Source organism: Poecilia reticulata, linkage group LG18 (genome assembly GCF_000633615.1).
Source record: "Poecilia reticulata strain Guanapo linkage group LG18, Guppy_female_1.0+MT, whole genome shotgun sequence".
Classification (NCBI taxonomy): domain Eukaryota; kingdom Metazoa; phylum Chordata; class Actinopteri; order Cyprinodontiformes; family Poeciliidae; genus Poecilia; species Poecilia reticulata.
In genome coordinates, this window is record NC_024348.1 from 15,934,809 (window position 1) to 15,951,023 (window position 16,215).

General features: G+C 37.2%; 1 protein-coding gene across 1 annotated transcript in view; it reads right to left on the reverse strand.

Moving 5' to 3' along the window:
* The window catches only part of usp53a (ubiquitin specific peptidase 53a), a 36,575-nt gene extending 21,879 nt beyond the window's left edge, over positions 1 to 14,696 (reverse strand). Inside the window, exons 1-3 of the mRNA XM_008435790.2 lie at positions 14,325 to 14,696; positions 3,116 to 3,780; positions 454 to 546 (exon numbers count right to left, since the gene is read on the reverse strand). Coding sequence (XP_008434012.1) covers positions 454 to 546; positions 3,116 to 3,259 — 237 coding nt within the window. The 5' untranslated portion in view covers positions 3,260 to 3,780; positions 14,325 to 14,696. The remainder of the gene's footprint in view (positions 1 to 453; positions 547 to 3,115; positions 3,781 to 14,324) is intronic.
* Between the last annotated feature and the right edge of the window lie 1,519 nt (positions 14,697 to 16,215).

Sequence of the window (16,215 nt, forward strand, 5' to 3'; positions counted from 1 at the left end):
TTTTTTTTTTTTTTTTTTTAATAGTCGCTTTAAAGTCAAAAAGCTTCAATGTGAAAAACACAAAGCAGCAAGTAACACTTTTCACGCGTTTCCACGCCATTCCTATGTTGAAACATGGTGCTGGCAGCATCATGCTGTTGGAAAGCTATTATTCGGTAAACACAGAGAAAGTGGTCAGAATTGAATGAGATGATTTTACGTAGGAGGGCTAATATTTAAATGAAAAACATATGTTTTCAAATTTGTGTTGGTCTACTTCATAAAAACCCAATAAAACATGTTGATGTTTGTATCGAATGTTAATGAAGGGGTATGAATACTTTTGCAAGGTCATGTACAATACTAATTTCTGTGACTAGGTGTACAATGCATCCGTAATGGCAAAAAAAAAAAAAAGCTTCATGGATATTTTTGCACTTGGGCTTATTTAGGAAGTTGCTAAAAATGCCGTACTTTTAATGCACAAAAAATGCATGAGTCTCCCAGACAGAAATGCCCTGGCAGCTGTCTCAAACTGCGTCTGAAGATGTCCAGATGCCACAGGACCTACAAAAAGGAAACAGAGAAGCAGGTTAATCTCCAATCTCACAGTCAAGAGGATTTCCTACAATCTAATCATGCAAACACTAATCAGAAATACAAACAAGATTCTAACGACCAGGAGCAGAAGTTTTGTTTTTGTTGAGTGTGAATAATCTTATTATGCAAGAGAGCCAAACACCCTTGGGTATATTTTTGTTATATGCATGACATTCAAAATGATGTCTCCAAGGTTTCAGAATCGTCTCTCATGTAGAGAAATACAGCCAAAAGCGGTGATCATCTCCAACCAGCTCATGTCTCGTCTTAGCCTCTGAGTCACGGTCTTCTTTGAGACTGACCTAACTCATGACTGCTGCAATGAATCATCTCACCAGCCAGGGCTCCAGTGGTCAAAAGCAAGCGTAGAGAACATTCATAAACTGCTGGGAAGCTCGGACAAATTTAGATGGTGACTAAGCCCCTGAAATCACTACAATAAAGACAGTCAGAGGGTGGAACATGTTGTACCGCGACACCAATAAAATAAATAAGCCTACAAAAAATTGGGATAAACATTCAACTACGTGATATTTAGGACAGGATTTCACATTTTTTTCCATAATTTATTTTAACAGTGTATTTTATTTAACTATTTTCCAGGTTCTAAAAAAACTTAAGGCCTGAGAGAAAAGTGACCAGCGAGACCAGTTTTTAGAAAGTCCTCCTTTTGCGAGTTTCACAGCTTGTTTATGCATTCCTAACCAACCAAGTCTTCAGATTCTTGGTTTTTAACCGTTTGTCTTTCTGATGGTTTCCAGTTCTGTCAGATTCTTGATTCCTTATACACATACACACACCATTATTCTGGTGAGAGGGTTTTCTGGGTCAGTTTTGGTTAGAATCAGTGAAACTAAGAGTAGTTTATGCCACTTGAGGTCTATTTTTAAGATTTTCCTCTTCCCCTCTTTAGTTCATTCTTAATGGAAAGTTTCTGTTCGATTCTACAATTTGTTGGCTTCTAGTCTTGTCTTCTAGCTTGTTCCAACTTGCTCTGGTTCACAAGAATGAGTTAAGATCTGAGCATTTTCAAATGCACTCAGAACAACAGTTTTCACAATCCTAATGAAAACTAAGATTGGGTTACGGTTTTCTCTTATTCAGTCCAGATTTCTCTCGAAGTTTTCTAGCAAGACTCCGTCAAATGCTTTCCTAATGTCAAAAACTGCACTTAAAATAAATAAATAAATCACACTGTCTACATCTAAAATGTTTAAGATATCACAAGCAGTATGTCATAAAATTTGATTCAGGTTTGATCGGTTTATGTATTTTACATTTTCAACTGCAAATGATAAAATTGAGTCTAGAATCCACTAATCAGAATATTTGTTCATCTTAAAATCAAAATCTCAACCCACATCAAAACTTCCTTGTGATATCCAGCAGATTTAAAGATACTTTAATTCAACCAGGAAGTCTGTTACTAAATGCTAAGGTTGTTAGTGTTGCTATTTTTCAAATTATTAGTTTCATGAGAGCAGCAGAATATGTCCTCACTTTTTAAAAATTTAATAAATGCAGTTATTGTGCATTTATTTGTGATAATAAAGTAACTAGAGTAGCCGGGGACATGCAGATTCAGCCAAACAACCTATTCCCCAAAACAGACAGAAATACATTTAAAATACTTTTCATTATCAGTTATATTGTGACATAATAAATACCACAAGATACAATTTGAAGTCTATATTGCCCAGCTCTTCTTCCAGTCAGAAGAAAATCTACCAGGGGTAGGAAAAATTTTGGCCTCAACTGTAAATTATCAGCATCAGAGGTTCCCCATGGTTGGTGAGTTCTCTTTGTGCGTGACTTTGCACATCATCTGCATGGCAAAAGTAATTTTTTGTTTTGTTTATTTTTAAATCACAGCCAATTTATGTCTGATCGACATGCCAAAACTGTATTACAGGCAGTGTGCCTTATTTGGTTGATCTCAAGAATCTGAGTTTTCTGTGACTGTTTTCTCCCCCCCCTTTAAATTTACATATAATTTTTAAAAAGTAGTTTTAGAATTTTAGAAAATCTGATATTCAGATTTTTAATTTTTATGCAAGGGAAAAATATATATGTCACATATATAGGTAAAATTGTATATGTCAAATTTTCATCTATAGTCAGTTTTTATTTGTTGATAATGCAGACCTGGAAATTATTAAATTTGAGTCATTCAATTTTATTTATTTCAAACTTTTTTTGTGTCCTCTCTAGATGTCCAAGGTCCTGCAAACCTCTACTTGACATTTATTTTCCTTCCTATACAATGAAACTGCTAACTTAAACTCACTAGTCTTAGTTTTAGCAATTATTTTACTTTTTTTTTGGAGTTTAAACCTACCATGTGAACAAGAGTATATGGCAATCTAGATTTTGGAAGTTTGAAATGATTATAAAGCTCTTAATCATTCCTGATGACTGAATAAGCCCCAACAGTCAAACTCAAGATGCAAGTTCAGCAAAAGCCAAAATCTCAGACTTCTCAGACAAGCCACATTTTTGCCTAATACTCCTTTGTACCAACAAATATTTCACTTACCTGCACAGCACTGTTGAGGAAGCAGCTGTTCTGGCCCGGCTCATTTAGCAGTCCCTTGGTCGGGGCCAGAGACATCATGCTCCCTGGCTGGTAGGATTTCCCCAGATTGCCCCCCTGCTTCCTGAAGAACTTGGCCCATGCCATTGGTTAGTGGAGTCTGCTTTCAGACCGGTGGGACAGTTAATTAGATGGAGGATAAGGCAGGTTGTAGCTGGGATCAGATCCCGGTTGGGCTCGATAGTCCAAGGTTAGGTTATTCCACAAGCTGCTGCAGCTGCCCGGCTACACATAGGATTCTACTCGATGTCAGCAGCTCACAAGTTCTGTTTACTCTCTCTGCAGCTTTAACAATCTTAAACAACAGAAAAAGGGTCAAATCCAAAATAAACGTACAAAGGGAAAAAAAAAAAAAGAAGTTACAATCCACGTCTTTGTATAGGCAAGGCTTTAGTGGCGAGTCGTGTTTTTCTTCTGAAAAGATGCACTTTCTGAATGCAGAAAAACAGCTCAATCATCCTTTAAAGTAGCAGGACCAGGCTTCAAACAGCCTTCAAAAGGGGACGGTAAAGCTTTCAGCAAGTTCGCCATCATGGTGTACACTTCCAGCTTAAGTTACTTGTCTACTGCAGAAGTTTTATCCAGGTAAAGCTGAAAACATGTCCACTCTGTGTGGGGGGGAAACAAAAGAGAGAGTTAGAACCAGAGAGCTTTATGAGGTCAATGTGCAGCTCATTACCAGCGACAGAAGTGAGTTCAGTAGTATGCTTTTACATTAAGAGTTGATTTGCTTATTTGGTTTTAAAACAAAAAAAACATACAACTGACCTAACCAATCACACAAAAACATGCAGCCTCATTTCTGATTTCACATGGATGTCGAGCCGATCTTTGCAGGCATGTAAACAAAGCTTACTCATTAACTTTCACAGACACCCTTTGCACCAGAGGAGTGTCTAACTGAACTCGGCACAAATTCAAACTGCATTTTAAATTTACAGACACGTTTATTTTTAATCACCTAATGAGATTCCAGATTTTTTGTATTTGATCTGAAAAAAAAAAAAAAAAAAAAGGATTTATGGTCAATGGATTGGTGTAACTCTACTTATTGCCCAAAGGGTTCGATGTCAAATGTTCACAAAAGCCAGGCGATTTTTTTTTTTTTTTAAATTTTATAATCAAACACTAGAATTTTATCAAGTCAAAATCGACCATTTTTGAACCCATTTGCAATCAGAATGCAAGTTTCTTTTGTTAATTTGTTCCTGGCGTCCCTTCATGAGCTAAACTAAGACACACGGATCCGACCCATTTTCTATTTTTGTTCTTTTTATTAACAATTGAACACTTGGAGGACAATAAAATGAAATTACCCATCAGTTTTTTGGAACATGTAATTCAGAATTTTAAAAGCAAAACCTAGAACTCGAGAGGCATCAAAATTTACATCGACAAAAATCTGCAGCGATTGTGTGTAAGCTATGCACCCTGGACTGAGAGGCTCGCCAGCAGACTGTGTTGAAAGGTTTGATGGATGAATACGTTTGTGCTGAGCAAGGCAGTGGATGCTGTCTGGGTTATTACATTAGGGAACGGCCCAAGAGACTCGTGGAGTCACAACTTGTGATTTTCCACAGGTTTGTTGGTAATTTTAAAGGCTGTTTTATTCTAAATGGAAACAAAGCTCATCCTGAGGTTCTCTGGAAATCTGATCTATGAAAGATGTGGTCACAACATCAAACATGTACGAAGCAGCAAGAGTGAGAAATCCTCTGAATCAGTTTGGTTTGTTGTAAATTCGTTTATTCATTTTAATCCCGGTCTACTTCCTTTTCATACAAAACAAAAAAACTATTTTGTACCTTACCGCTGTGTGCGAGTTTATTTATCTAGATAATTATATATTTATACAAGTTATGAAAAATGCTAATTTCTCTCAAACAACTTTATATGATTTTCTGAAGATCAGAAAAAAATAAACGTCAATGTCACACGACAGATTGTGACCACTGATCAAACCAAAAATAACTGGCATTATTTACTGGCATCAAATATTCACATTTATCCCGCCATTAAACTAAGAAAACAACATAAAAGACTAACCATGACTAAAATAGTACAAGTATAAAATGACTAACGGGTGAACTGACCAGCACTCACAAGAAATGGTCCTGTTTTAGCCACAAACAAATCAAAGATTTGTTTTGTGTCACTAAGCAGCACAAGAAAACTTTCTTGTTGAAAGAGTCCCTCAAACCACCAGTTTCTGTCTAAACCTGCTAAACAACCCTGCCTTGGTTTAGTTTCAGGAATCTTAAATGAATAGTTGGGTTGCCACAACATAGCATATATACATATCGAACAGTTAATTTCACAACCTGAAGTTTAGTACTAAAAGGGCAGGATTACCATTCAAACGGGCGTTTCAATCAAGCTGAAAGGCAACGGTCTCGCCATCTGAACAAGAAGCCGGTGCTCCGAAGCAACAACATTCCAAAACAATCCCTAAAGCTGTTTTAAAATAGTTTCAGCAGAAGAAAGAAATGTGTACAAACCACCTGTACTGCACACAGCACTGATGTCACATGTTCTTAACTGCTGGTATCGGTGTGACGCAAGTCTTCAAGCTGAGCCATACACCATGTTCAAAAATGATGGAAAGAAATAGCAACTACTCACTACACACGATGCAATCCCTCTTTGTTGAACTGTGATATTGCACAAGCATCAAGTATGCTCTATGGGAGTTAAACTTCACTCATTTACCAGAGAAGGAAGCTACATCAGACATCGTTGAGTCAACATAACTCAACGTCAAGCTGATGGCATGGAGAATGATGCCAGCACATGTTTTGTGTTGTGATACTGCTGACAACAGCCAGAGTGTATATATGGCTGTGCCTTTTATGAGTCTGGAAATTTTATTGCATTAAAGTGGTCCATTTGAAAAGCTGCCAGCCTCAGTTACATTATTTATATCAGCCTTTTTGTCTCAGCAGAACTGACACTTGCTGACCTCAAGGCAGTAATGCTGTCACTCATCTGAAGGATCATACGCTACATTGTGGAAGATATGGAAACTAAGCAATTGTTGCTTTTTTCAGCAACAATTGCACTAATCTGAAAGCAGGATGTCAAAGCAATTTTGCTAGCCTGAACTGACCAAGGTGCAGTCCAGGTTTGACAACTTGCTACATGTGTTTGGAGGATGGAAGGAAATATTAATGTGTCTGTTAAATTTTATCACAAGCTAAGTATTTCAAAGTAAACCCAAAAAAGAACAAGAAAAGGCTCCATTGTATTCAGCTACAAAGAAAAATTTAATGTCTGGCTCAATGTTCAGAAACCTTGGTGGAGAAAATGACCGCTGGCTGGTGTTGTTCAGATGCCAAGTTTACATCATTGCCCGGTGGAAGCCAAAATGGCCGTTAACACCCTTCCGTTTCAAGTCCAAGGTGTGAAAATGAAATGCTTTTCCTGGGACTGAGTTGTCTTCCAACAAACTCACCCTCATAAGTTCGTACATAATAAGCTTTCCCACTAAAACCCTCCGACTTCATTTCCAGATGTAACTATAATGAGCCTTACCTCACATAACACCGATTTGTTTGTTTTCATGCATTTGACTTGCATAGCAACTTATTTAAGCTCAGATTGTCTTGATTGTATTTTTGCTGATTCTACATGCCAAAGCAGTTTTTTTCCCCCTTTGAATTTCAATTTGTCTTGTTCTGAGTAATCCAATGCAAAAATCCAGCTCAGCTGGATGCAGCATGTGAGACAATGGAAGTAGAAGTATGTTTGATATGTGATGAGAAAAAATATGAAAAACACATTTCTAAAACGAGACACACTGCTCAAACAGGAAAAGTCAACCCAGAACAGAAATAGGAAAAAGTTCATCTCATACAGTACACCTTGTTCATGTTCATAGCTTTTAACCTTTTCACATGTTGATAATTTCAAATCAGAAATATTAATTTATTTCAGTGGGATTTTATGTGATGGAAGAGCACGGTGGAGTGTTGGAATAAACTGCTTTCAAACATTTTTTTAAATATAAATCTTAAAAGATTTAAGAGATTTGCCTTTGTATTTAGTCCTTTATAATTGGATACCCCTGAATAAAAACTACTAAAATCAAACGTCTTCAGAAGTCACCTAGTAATAAAATAAGCACCACATGTGTACTTTGATCTCCGTATAAATCCAGCTGTGCTCTGTAGGCCTCATAAGTTGTGAAAAAAAAGACAGCATCAAAATCACCAGGGAAAACAGAAGACAACTCATGGAGAAAGTTGAGAAGTTTGAAGCAGACTTCTCTCTGTTCAATCCATCAACTTAAAATGGCACATCTGCAAGCCAACAAAAATATGCCACCTAAAGTGACAGTTTGAGGAAGAACAGCATTAATCACAAAAGCATCAAAATGCCTCATGGTACCTCTGGAGTACCTGCACACCATAAGCCTGGCTTTTTAATGAAAGAGCAGAAAAAAGAAAACCATTGCTGAAAGAAAGCTTTCACATTGGCAAACATGCAAGAAATTGCTCTCATCAAGTGAGACTAAAACATTTTTACTTCTTGGCCTAGTTGCAGAAAAGTTTGTATTTTAGTAAATTATATCAAACTAAGCATTTTATTAGCAGCATCAGGATGTGGGTGTGCTTTTATTAAACAGTGACAAGAAAGTAAGTCAGAGTTTGGGAGAAACCCCCTCCCCCCGAACTAAACAAAGCAAAAAGTATCTATAGAAAAAACATGACGTACTTATTTCTGTAAATATCCAAAGATAAAAATGTATCTTAAGATATCAGTTGCAGTAAAAAGAAACAAGAAAGCAGGGATGCAATGATAAATTTGATTTCTGAGAAATAGGTGATTTGCCACATGAGAAGCCAATCTTATCACCTCTGCAAAGCTTTGCAAGACTACTGTTGCCAAATTAGTGACTTTGTTGCTGCATTTCGCAATTTTTCCAGGAAAAAAAAATCTGTATCCTCCAAAACCAGAATGGGCAGGTCAGGTTTTCTAAAGATTGCAACCAGCCAAAAAACTGTAATTAGTGCACACCAACTAAAGCCTAATAAAAAGGGTAAAAACTACACAAGTCAACACAATAGAAAAATGTACAAAAGTTACTTAAAAGAATACAGATATATTAGCAAGTACCTTTACTGCAACATCTTATATCCATCAAAACAGTGTCACTGCATAAAATACTGCAGGTCAGTCATTTAATTTAATAAGCCTAAAGACAAACCACTTTCTCGCTGCTTCATGCCAACTCGATCAAAAAATGTAGAGCATCTCTATGAGAAAGCCTAAAAAGAAATATTTTTCTCTTCTTGCGAGCAGTGTTGCAGGAAGCCCAGGTTTCCTTCAGTAAACAAAAGCTTTCTCGTATGTCAAACCCAGGGACGACTCATCCCCCCCCCCCACTCCACTTGTCAAAAGAAAAACAACTCAGGCTGACACTTTAAAGCGTCAAGTCAGATATTGAGGGGAGTATCAGCAGTATCGGAAAGCCTGAGGAGTCTGTAAAATATGGAGAAATACGACAGGAAGGCGCGGGGGGTCCCGTTCTAAGATTAATCTATCAGAGATCTGTTGATGGATTGCCTCATTAAGGAGGATTCAATTGATCTCCTTTATATGGTAATGCCAGGAGCTGCTGATGAATCAATCTGTGGTTAAGTGAGTCACACTTATCCGATGTCATTATGAAGTGAGAACACAAACACAACACGTCAAAGAGAGAAGAAGCACATGGTGTACTTAGAAGGCCTTCACTGTGACTGTTCAGCTTTGATAATCGTATCCCCATTACATAAGTTAATAATTCAACCAAATCCTGCAAGTGTTCTAAAGGCAAATGCTTTTTTACTATTTTAATCAAAAACAGCTATATAATGTTTTTATGGCTATTTTTCTTTTGCCCTCACAGTTTCTATTAAACCAGAAACATCAATAAAATTAGAATTAAAGCTCCTTCACAGGTAGTTTAATTCAAAACATGACAAAGTTCAGGGAACGGATCATTAAATTCGAACTGAAACAATCTGGAGAAACTATTTGTTTACCAGGTAACAACGTGGAGCCTCTGTTTCAAGAAAGAGAGAGAAAAAAAAATCTTTTGTTTGTTTTTCTAATAAAATGCTGCTCCTCAAATCCAAAACATTCCTACTTTGACATTCAGTTCATGCAAAGTTTCCCCACCACTGAATTCAGATTCTTTCTACTGGGAAATGTGACAAATTACAATGGTTTGTGTATTTATTAAGCCGCCACAACCTGTAAACACATGCTTCTCATTTCAGAAGCAGGCAATGTTCTCAGAAGTCCAAAGCATTTCTTCAAATCAAAGTATGAAGTCACATTTTTTTTCCCCCATTTCTACTGCTCTCTCTCCCCAAGTTCAAGCCTTCCAGGAATTTCAGAGTTATTTCATTTGTGGAGTTCAGGCATATGCTAAGCTTTTTAAAAAAGCAACAATAAAACCTGACTCTGCATCTAAAAAGGGGAAGAAAAAAAACAAACACAAAAAAGGAACCAGTGAAACATCTCTAATTCCCTTCGGACAGGATTCAAGCATTTGGGCAACAAAGAAGTTATCCTGTGTCGGCTTCCTGCTCTTCAGCAGACGGTCACCATGATCGGCCTTGTAAAACTGAACTGGCCAGTCACACCACGCCAGGTCAGCCATTATTTCCCACGCCCCACAGAGGAAAAAGACTCTGTGGAGAACAAAAGCAGTTCTCCCAGTTCCAGGAACCAGCTCTTGAGTAAAAGTTTTGACTGAAATACAACATCCTCCTGTCTGCTCTTGGAACTACTTCCATAAGGTCTGCCGGATTAAAAACACCTCACTATGAAACGCGATGTAGGATTACCTTCAATCAACTGTACTAAGCTAAATTACAGCAACATAGTTATTAAGCATTTAGATGGACTTTACTTTTACACTTGCTACTAAGCATAATCCAGTTTCAAGGAATTTTTTGTGGAAAAATTCCCCCAACAAGTGTTGCTGAGTCCTGTCAGTAACCTGCGTGTGACCTCAAATTAAAAAGAAGGATGAATAACTAACTATTGCTTTTAAAAGCTGCAAAATTATAAATAGTTTATCATTCTAAGCACAGCTCTAAGCTAGAAGAGAACATGAACAAGTTTGTACACACTCTATCAAAAGTAACGTCCTATATGAACCGAAGGAGCCTCCCTTAATTAGTCATTCCTGATTTCTGTTACCTTCAGCTACAAAAATGACATATCCAATATTATCTAATGAATGGAGACTAGGTTGGGCGAGGTCCCTTACTTATTTTGCCTCTTTGCACAGTAAACAGGATGGTAAAAAAATTATAGGTCACTGTTGGAAAACTGCAGATATGTCCAGCCTCTTGGGGATCACTAGAACAGTCATTTGATGCTACTTATAGGCCCACCAGTAGCTTGAGAATAATGCAACAGAATTTTCTGTCCTACCCTCTCAAAAGTAAAAATGATAAGTTAAAATCCTTATGTGAAATAAAGAACGAATGTGGGAAAGCATCTCATTCTCACTGTTCAGCATGGCAGAGGATTCGTAATTATGTGGGTCTGTTCCTCTTCCAAAAGAGGAACTTTCTTAGAGTGGAGGGTATCATAAACATTAAGCAACAAGGCATTTTCATAAAAATCTAGTGTTTTTGTTATTATCAAGTCTTCTAGCATAATAAGGATCCAAAACATAATGCAAAAAATTAAAACAGTAATGACTTATCAGCCAAAACCAAACACATATCCTGTAGAAAAATCAGTGAAGAGAGTTAACAGACAGAGGACAGACCCAGGTTAATCTACAGAGTTCCTGCAAAGAGAAATGGTTCTCTTCCCTCTGGATCCCACAACCTAGTGAAATGTCACAGGAGAAGATTAAGTTCCGTTTTATTTGTAAAAGAACATTTCAGTATAAACCGCAGGGTGCTAATATTTGACACAATTGCTTAATTGCAAAAAAAAAATGAATAAATTATTACTCCTTAACATGGAACTGTTTCAATATATAATGTCATCAAATGAAAGGTTGTCATTTAATGATCTACCAGTACGAGATAATGGAGGAATTTATTCTTACCTATTTTATAAAGTCATACATATGGGTTACTAGCAACCCATTATTGGTCAGACTCCAAACATGACAAAACTTGAGAGGGCAACAATTATTATTCTACACAACAGGCACTTTTTATTTCAGAACTACATTTTTACTTAATTTTAATGCTTTATGTTGCAGATATAGCAATAAAAGTAACATGTCCACATGTCTGAGGCGTTTACTCCGCTTGGTAAGATGGTTTATAACTATTATTTTGAGTTGAGCTCAACCTGTATGATAGACACAGCTTGGTGTTAGCATATTTAGCTTAGCATGCCGAATGTTAGCGGAATATAAGTGTTGGAAAAAAAATTGAGCCGGTGAACATTCAGTCAAATTCTTGGCTAAATTGAACAGATCTTTATGTTGAGAGCATTATTCCCGCTGTTGTGTCTTCTTATACGTTTTGCAGCAGGTTTTAATCTTTTTATTGCCTTTTTGTATATATTAGAACCAGTCTGGTTGAGGATGAATCGCCAGTCGTCAGCCTAATCTCTCCCTCCCAAACCCTCCATGGATTCTTCGAAGATTCAAGCTCCAAAAATGATTATGTAATTGTTAATACATTTCTGCAATGGAGGCTTGTTGTTACGAGTTGTAGTAAAAATGTATTGCTTCGTTCCATTTCTCATTGTGTTTTTTGTTTGTTATGATCCAGAGCCCGACACTGGCTGTCCTACTCAAAGACTATCCGATGCGGAGCATGTTGGTGTCTCCGGCCAAACGTCACAAACAGCCCAACAACCTGAAGACAATCTGTCGGTGAGTGAACATCTTTGGTGGAGTGCAGAGAGGAACTGTCTCTTAATAGAAACATAAACTGGATAAGAAATGATGGATCTGAATATCAGGTTGGTCTGTTATGTAATGTACATATCCAGTAATTTACCTGTTAAAAGAAAATGTACTCTATCGTATTGCATGAACTACTTGCTTTACTTTTTTCACCTTGTACTTTGAACAATTTCATGCATATGGTATTGAAGAAAAAGGTATCAAGCATACTGCATTTTGTATTGCACAGCTGATATGTTGGACCTTTTAATAAGCAATATGTGAATGAAAGTGACATGTGAAACATGCACATTATTCCACGCTGTAATACGTTTTGTAATTATGGTGCACGTTTTGAAATAAATGCATTTGAGAAAATCATTGCCTCTTTATTAGATGTTTATTTTCCAAAGAATTTTTAAAAGTTCAAAACAATAAAATACCCATTTAATATTAATTACAAATAACTCTTATGAAGTTAAAAAAATACTCTGTGAGAGTTAATATTAAGCTCAAACACTGAATTAGTGTTAGTAAGTGTTAAATTATTAACTCCAGCAGATTTGATATTTGACACTTTATAAGAGGTAAGGTACTAACTCTCCAAAAAGAGTTAAATTAACACTTTCTGGTGTGGACCCATATAGACACTTTAAAAGCATTGAAATCAAATCTGACAGTGTTAATTTGGGCCTGCTGGATTTGCTGTGTACTTCACGATTAGACACCTGTACCTGATAAGTGTGCTTCTTCCAAGTAAATTTGCTCAACACGCTTGCAAACGAAGACGTGACGGAGCGCTTGGAGACAAAACTGGTTCGTCAGCATGCCACTGTGTTTTTCCAGTGTTAAGGTTTTGTGGAAATGTTCCAAAAAAGACATGAGGACAAAAGCACGAGTGTTCAGGATGTATTCATGGCTAAAGATTCTATGATTTCATCGTGACTGTGCTTTGCTAGAAGAAACTAATCTGAACTCTTTAAAATGGGAGTAAACTGACCCAGTTTACGTGGTGGATGAGATAAGTGTCCGCTCTGAGTTCTGAATGAGATTGTTAAAAAGATAAAATGTGTCACCAAAACATAATAAAAGTTGCGCAATATAAGTCTGCTCTCAGTTCCCATCCCTGACTGTTTAACCTGGTTTCACACACCATAAAGAGGCACTGAACAGGAGATGTTTTGAACTGAAATGCATAACACCGTTTTAATAAATTAGAACTATTTAGTAAGATATTTTTGTGAAGCTGTACGTTTAAGACACAACAGACAAAATCTATTTTGTGGGGAATATGAATTATAACCCAAGCTCCTTTATTTCACGGTGTTTGCGAACATAGGTATCAAAATATATCTCAGGGTTGACATTTTCTTAACACTATTAAAAGCTTACATTACATCTGTAAATATACTTAAACATTGGTATTGTCAGTAGCTTGTGTGTGACCAAAACCTATGTTAAAAAACGAACTATAATTGTTTAGTAAGTTAGTTTGTGGTAAGGAATTAGTATTCATCTTAATATTCTCAGGTATGTTGAGCCAAATGATGACATGGGCACGTAACTTGTGTCGGCATCTCAACACTAAAATGTAAACCATACTTAAAACATTTAAAATAGCTGTTTTACGCTTAATATTTTGTTGATAACCGCATTATTGCCGTTTAGTAAAATCGTTTTTGTGAGGAATATTGGTTAAATAAGAGATATTGATAAAGTTGCGAATTTTAGTCTTAGACGTAAACACATCTTTATATTTACTGTTAAACATTGGGTAATGCTGACCTCTAGGCGTTAGGTTCATATGCAACCTAAACTCCTTTATTTTGCTGCTTAAGAAGTTACGTGAAGTTATGCATCGACATGCATACATGGACCTAATATCTAAACATAAGCGTAAAACATACCTCAAGATTAGCATTACCCCATGTTTCACACTAAAAACAAAGATGCGTTAATACCCAATAGCGTAACTATCAATATTTAGCATAAAACACACAACGAGCGCGTCAACTGGCGACTTTTAAAAGTAACTACAATATGAACTCGTACAAGACAGACCGTCTAAATTACAACTATTTTGGAGGGTTTTTTTCTGTAAACATCTTCACTAGATATTTTGAAACTTGAGAAGTATTACGCTAAACATGGCTAACCAAGCTAGGCCTACCTGGTTCACCTGAGCTCCAGGTACAGCCTCCATTTCATTTCCGCCCCACGTAAGCTACTACTGCTAAACATCAGCTAAGAAAGTTTCAACAACTACAGGAGTCATTAAAAACAAAAGGCACTCACCTTTACGAGAGTGTTTCGTCCAAATAAGAGGCGGCAATATCCGTTAAAGTGCTAAAAAGCTGATAAACCGACGAACTCTGAATAAATGTGTGTCAAGGCGCGGAGAGAGACGCTGGAAAAGTACTCCACCAGTCCGGGAGTAAAAAAAATAAATAAATAACAAGTATTGTTTTACAGCGCTGAAACTCTCATGTGACTTCCACTTCGGACACGTCTCACTCAGTTCAGCTGCGATATTGTTCCCGGTGTGAAGCAGAAGCCACAGCTGCGAGCGGTGGTGGGGTTGAGAACTGACTGGTCGCTCCGTCGACTTCGGCACCTGAAATACTGGATTAGAGATGTTTTCAGAGCTGAGATGTCAAACCCCGCCTCTTCAACAACACTCGCTCTGCAGTCTGCCATGCTGCTGCTGCTGCTGCTGCACACCGCTGCCACGGCTACTGCAGGCTGAGACTCATGCACAAATACAGTAGCTTACTGGCAGGACAGTGGGAGGCTTGTTAATGTTTCTTTATAGCGATGAAGTCCGCAGTTTGTACCCCCTCTGTTCTATAGGCTCTGCTTCATACCCATTGTTTACAGTCCGCTGCTAATCTGGTCATGTCGCTTGAACTTTTTCCTCATTTTTATTGGAATTTAATTTGATTAACCAACCTAATGTAGACCAGTTGTTTTCTAAAACAAAATCTGAAAAGTGTGGCATGCACATGAATTCAATTCAATTTAAAATATATATTTTATTAATCCCAAAGTGAAATAAAATATATTTGTAACTCATGTTTAAAAAAAAGAGTTCAAGATCCTGAAGGCTGTGGGATCTCCTGTAGCAGTCTGTATTGCAGCGACTCTCGAGAAGCTTCTGATCTGACAGAAGTCACTTAACAGTCTCATGAAGAGGATGCACAGGGTTGCCCATGTTTTTAATTCGTTTTTTGCCCAATAATCTCCATGGGTTCCAAAGTGTCCACAGAACAGACACAACCTTCTTTATTACCTTGTTGGTAGCCTTATCGAGTTACCAGCTCTGATGTTGATGCCCCAATAGATGTTCACACCAAACAGTGCACTCTCCACAACAGATATGCAGAAGATCTTAAAGCCTCCCCTTAAACAGCATTCTCTGCAAATCTGTGACTTTCAGAAGCCACAGAGATCCACTGCTCAGGAAGCATACTCAGAATTGTATCAAAAGACATTTTCAGCTCAAGTGGACATTTTTGTTTGTAAAAAGTAAAAAAAATAAATAAATAAAAAATTATTTTCACTTCAAAATGAACTATGCTGCATTGGTCTATTTACATCAAATCTCAATTAAACAAATAGAAGTTTGTTTTAACATGATAGGTATGGCATTACTTGTTCATTAGAGAGGTTTTTGCTTATATAGTCAGTAAGCAATCATGCATACGTAATGCTTTGGCATTTGAAGAAAAGCTTATGTGTCGCAGTGTAGTGGCCTGGATTAAAACATGCTTTTTGGGGTGTTAAATGTTTACCTGCATGGTTACACACCAACAATGTGTTGACAGCTCAGACACAGATGATAATTATGGAGGGGTGGAAAAGAGTCATGTAAGGCTCCAGTACCCAGTCACCATCTGCCTGATCCTGTTACATAAAGAAAGAAACTGGAAGGAGAGCGCAATTAAAGCATTTCTAGCCCCTCCTTTTAAGCACGAAAATAAATCTGTGTCATGTACCACGACTTAAGCTGGTCACATCCCCTTTTTTTTTTATTTAAAACACATATTAATTATATTAAGTAGTTTGGAATGCTGCCAGAGCAAAGAGAGGCCATTCATCATGTGGGGTTATTGAAACATCGAAGGTAATGAATTTAAATTCCTGGTGTTCGTGCAGGTTATCCTGATTATGAGTGTTAGCTGAATAC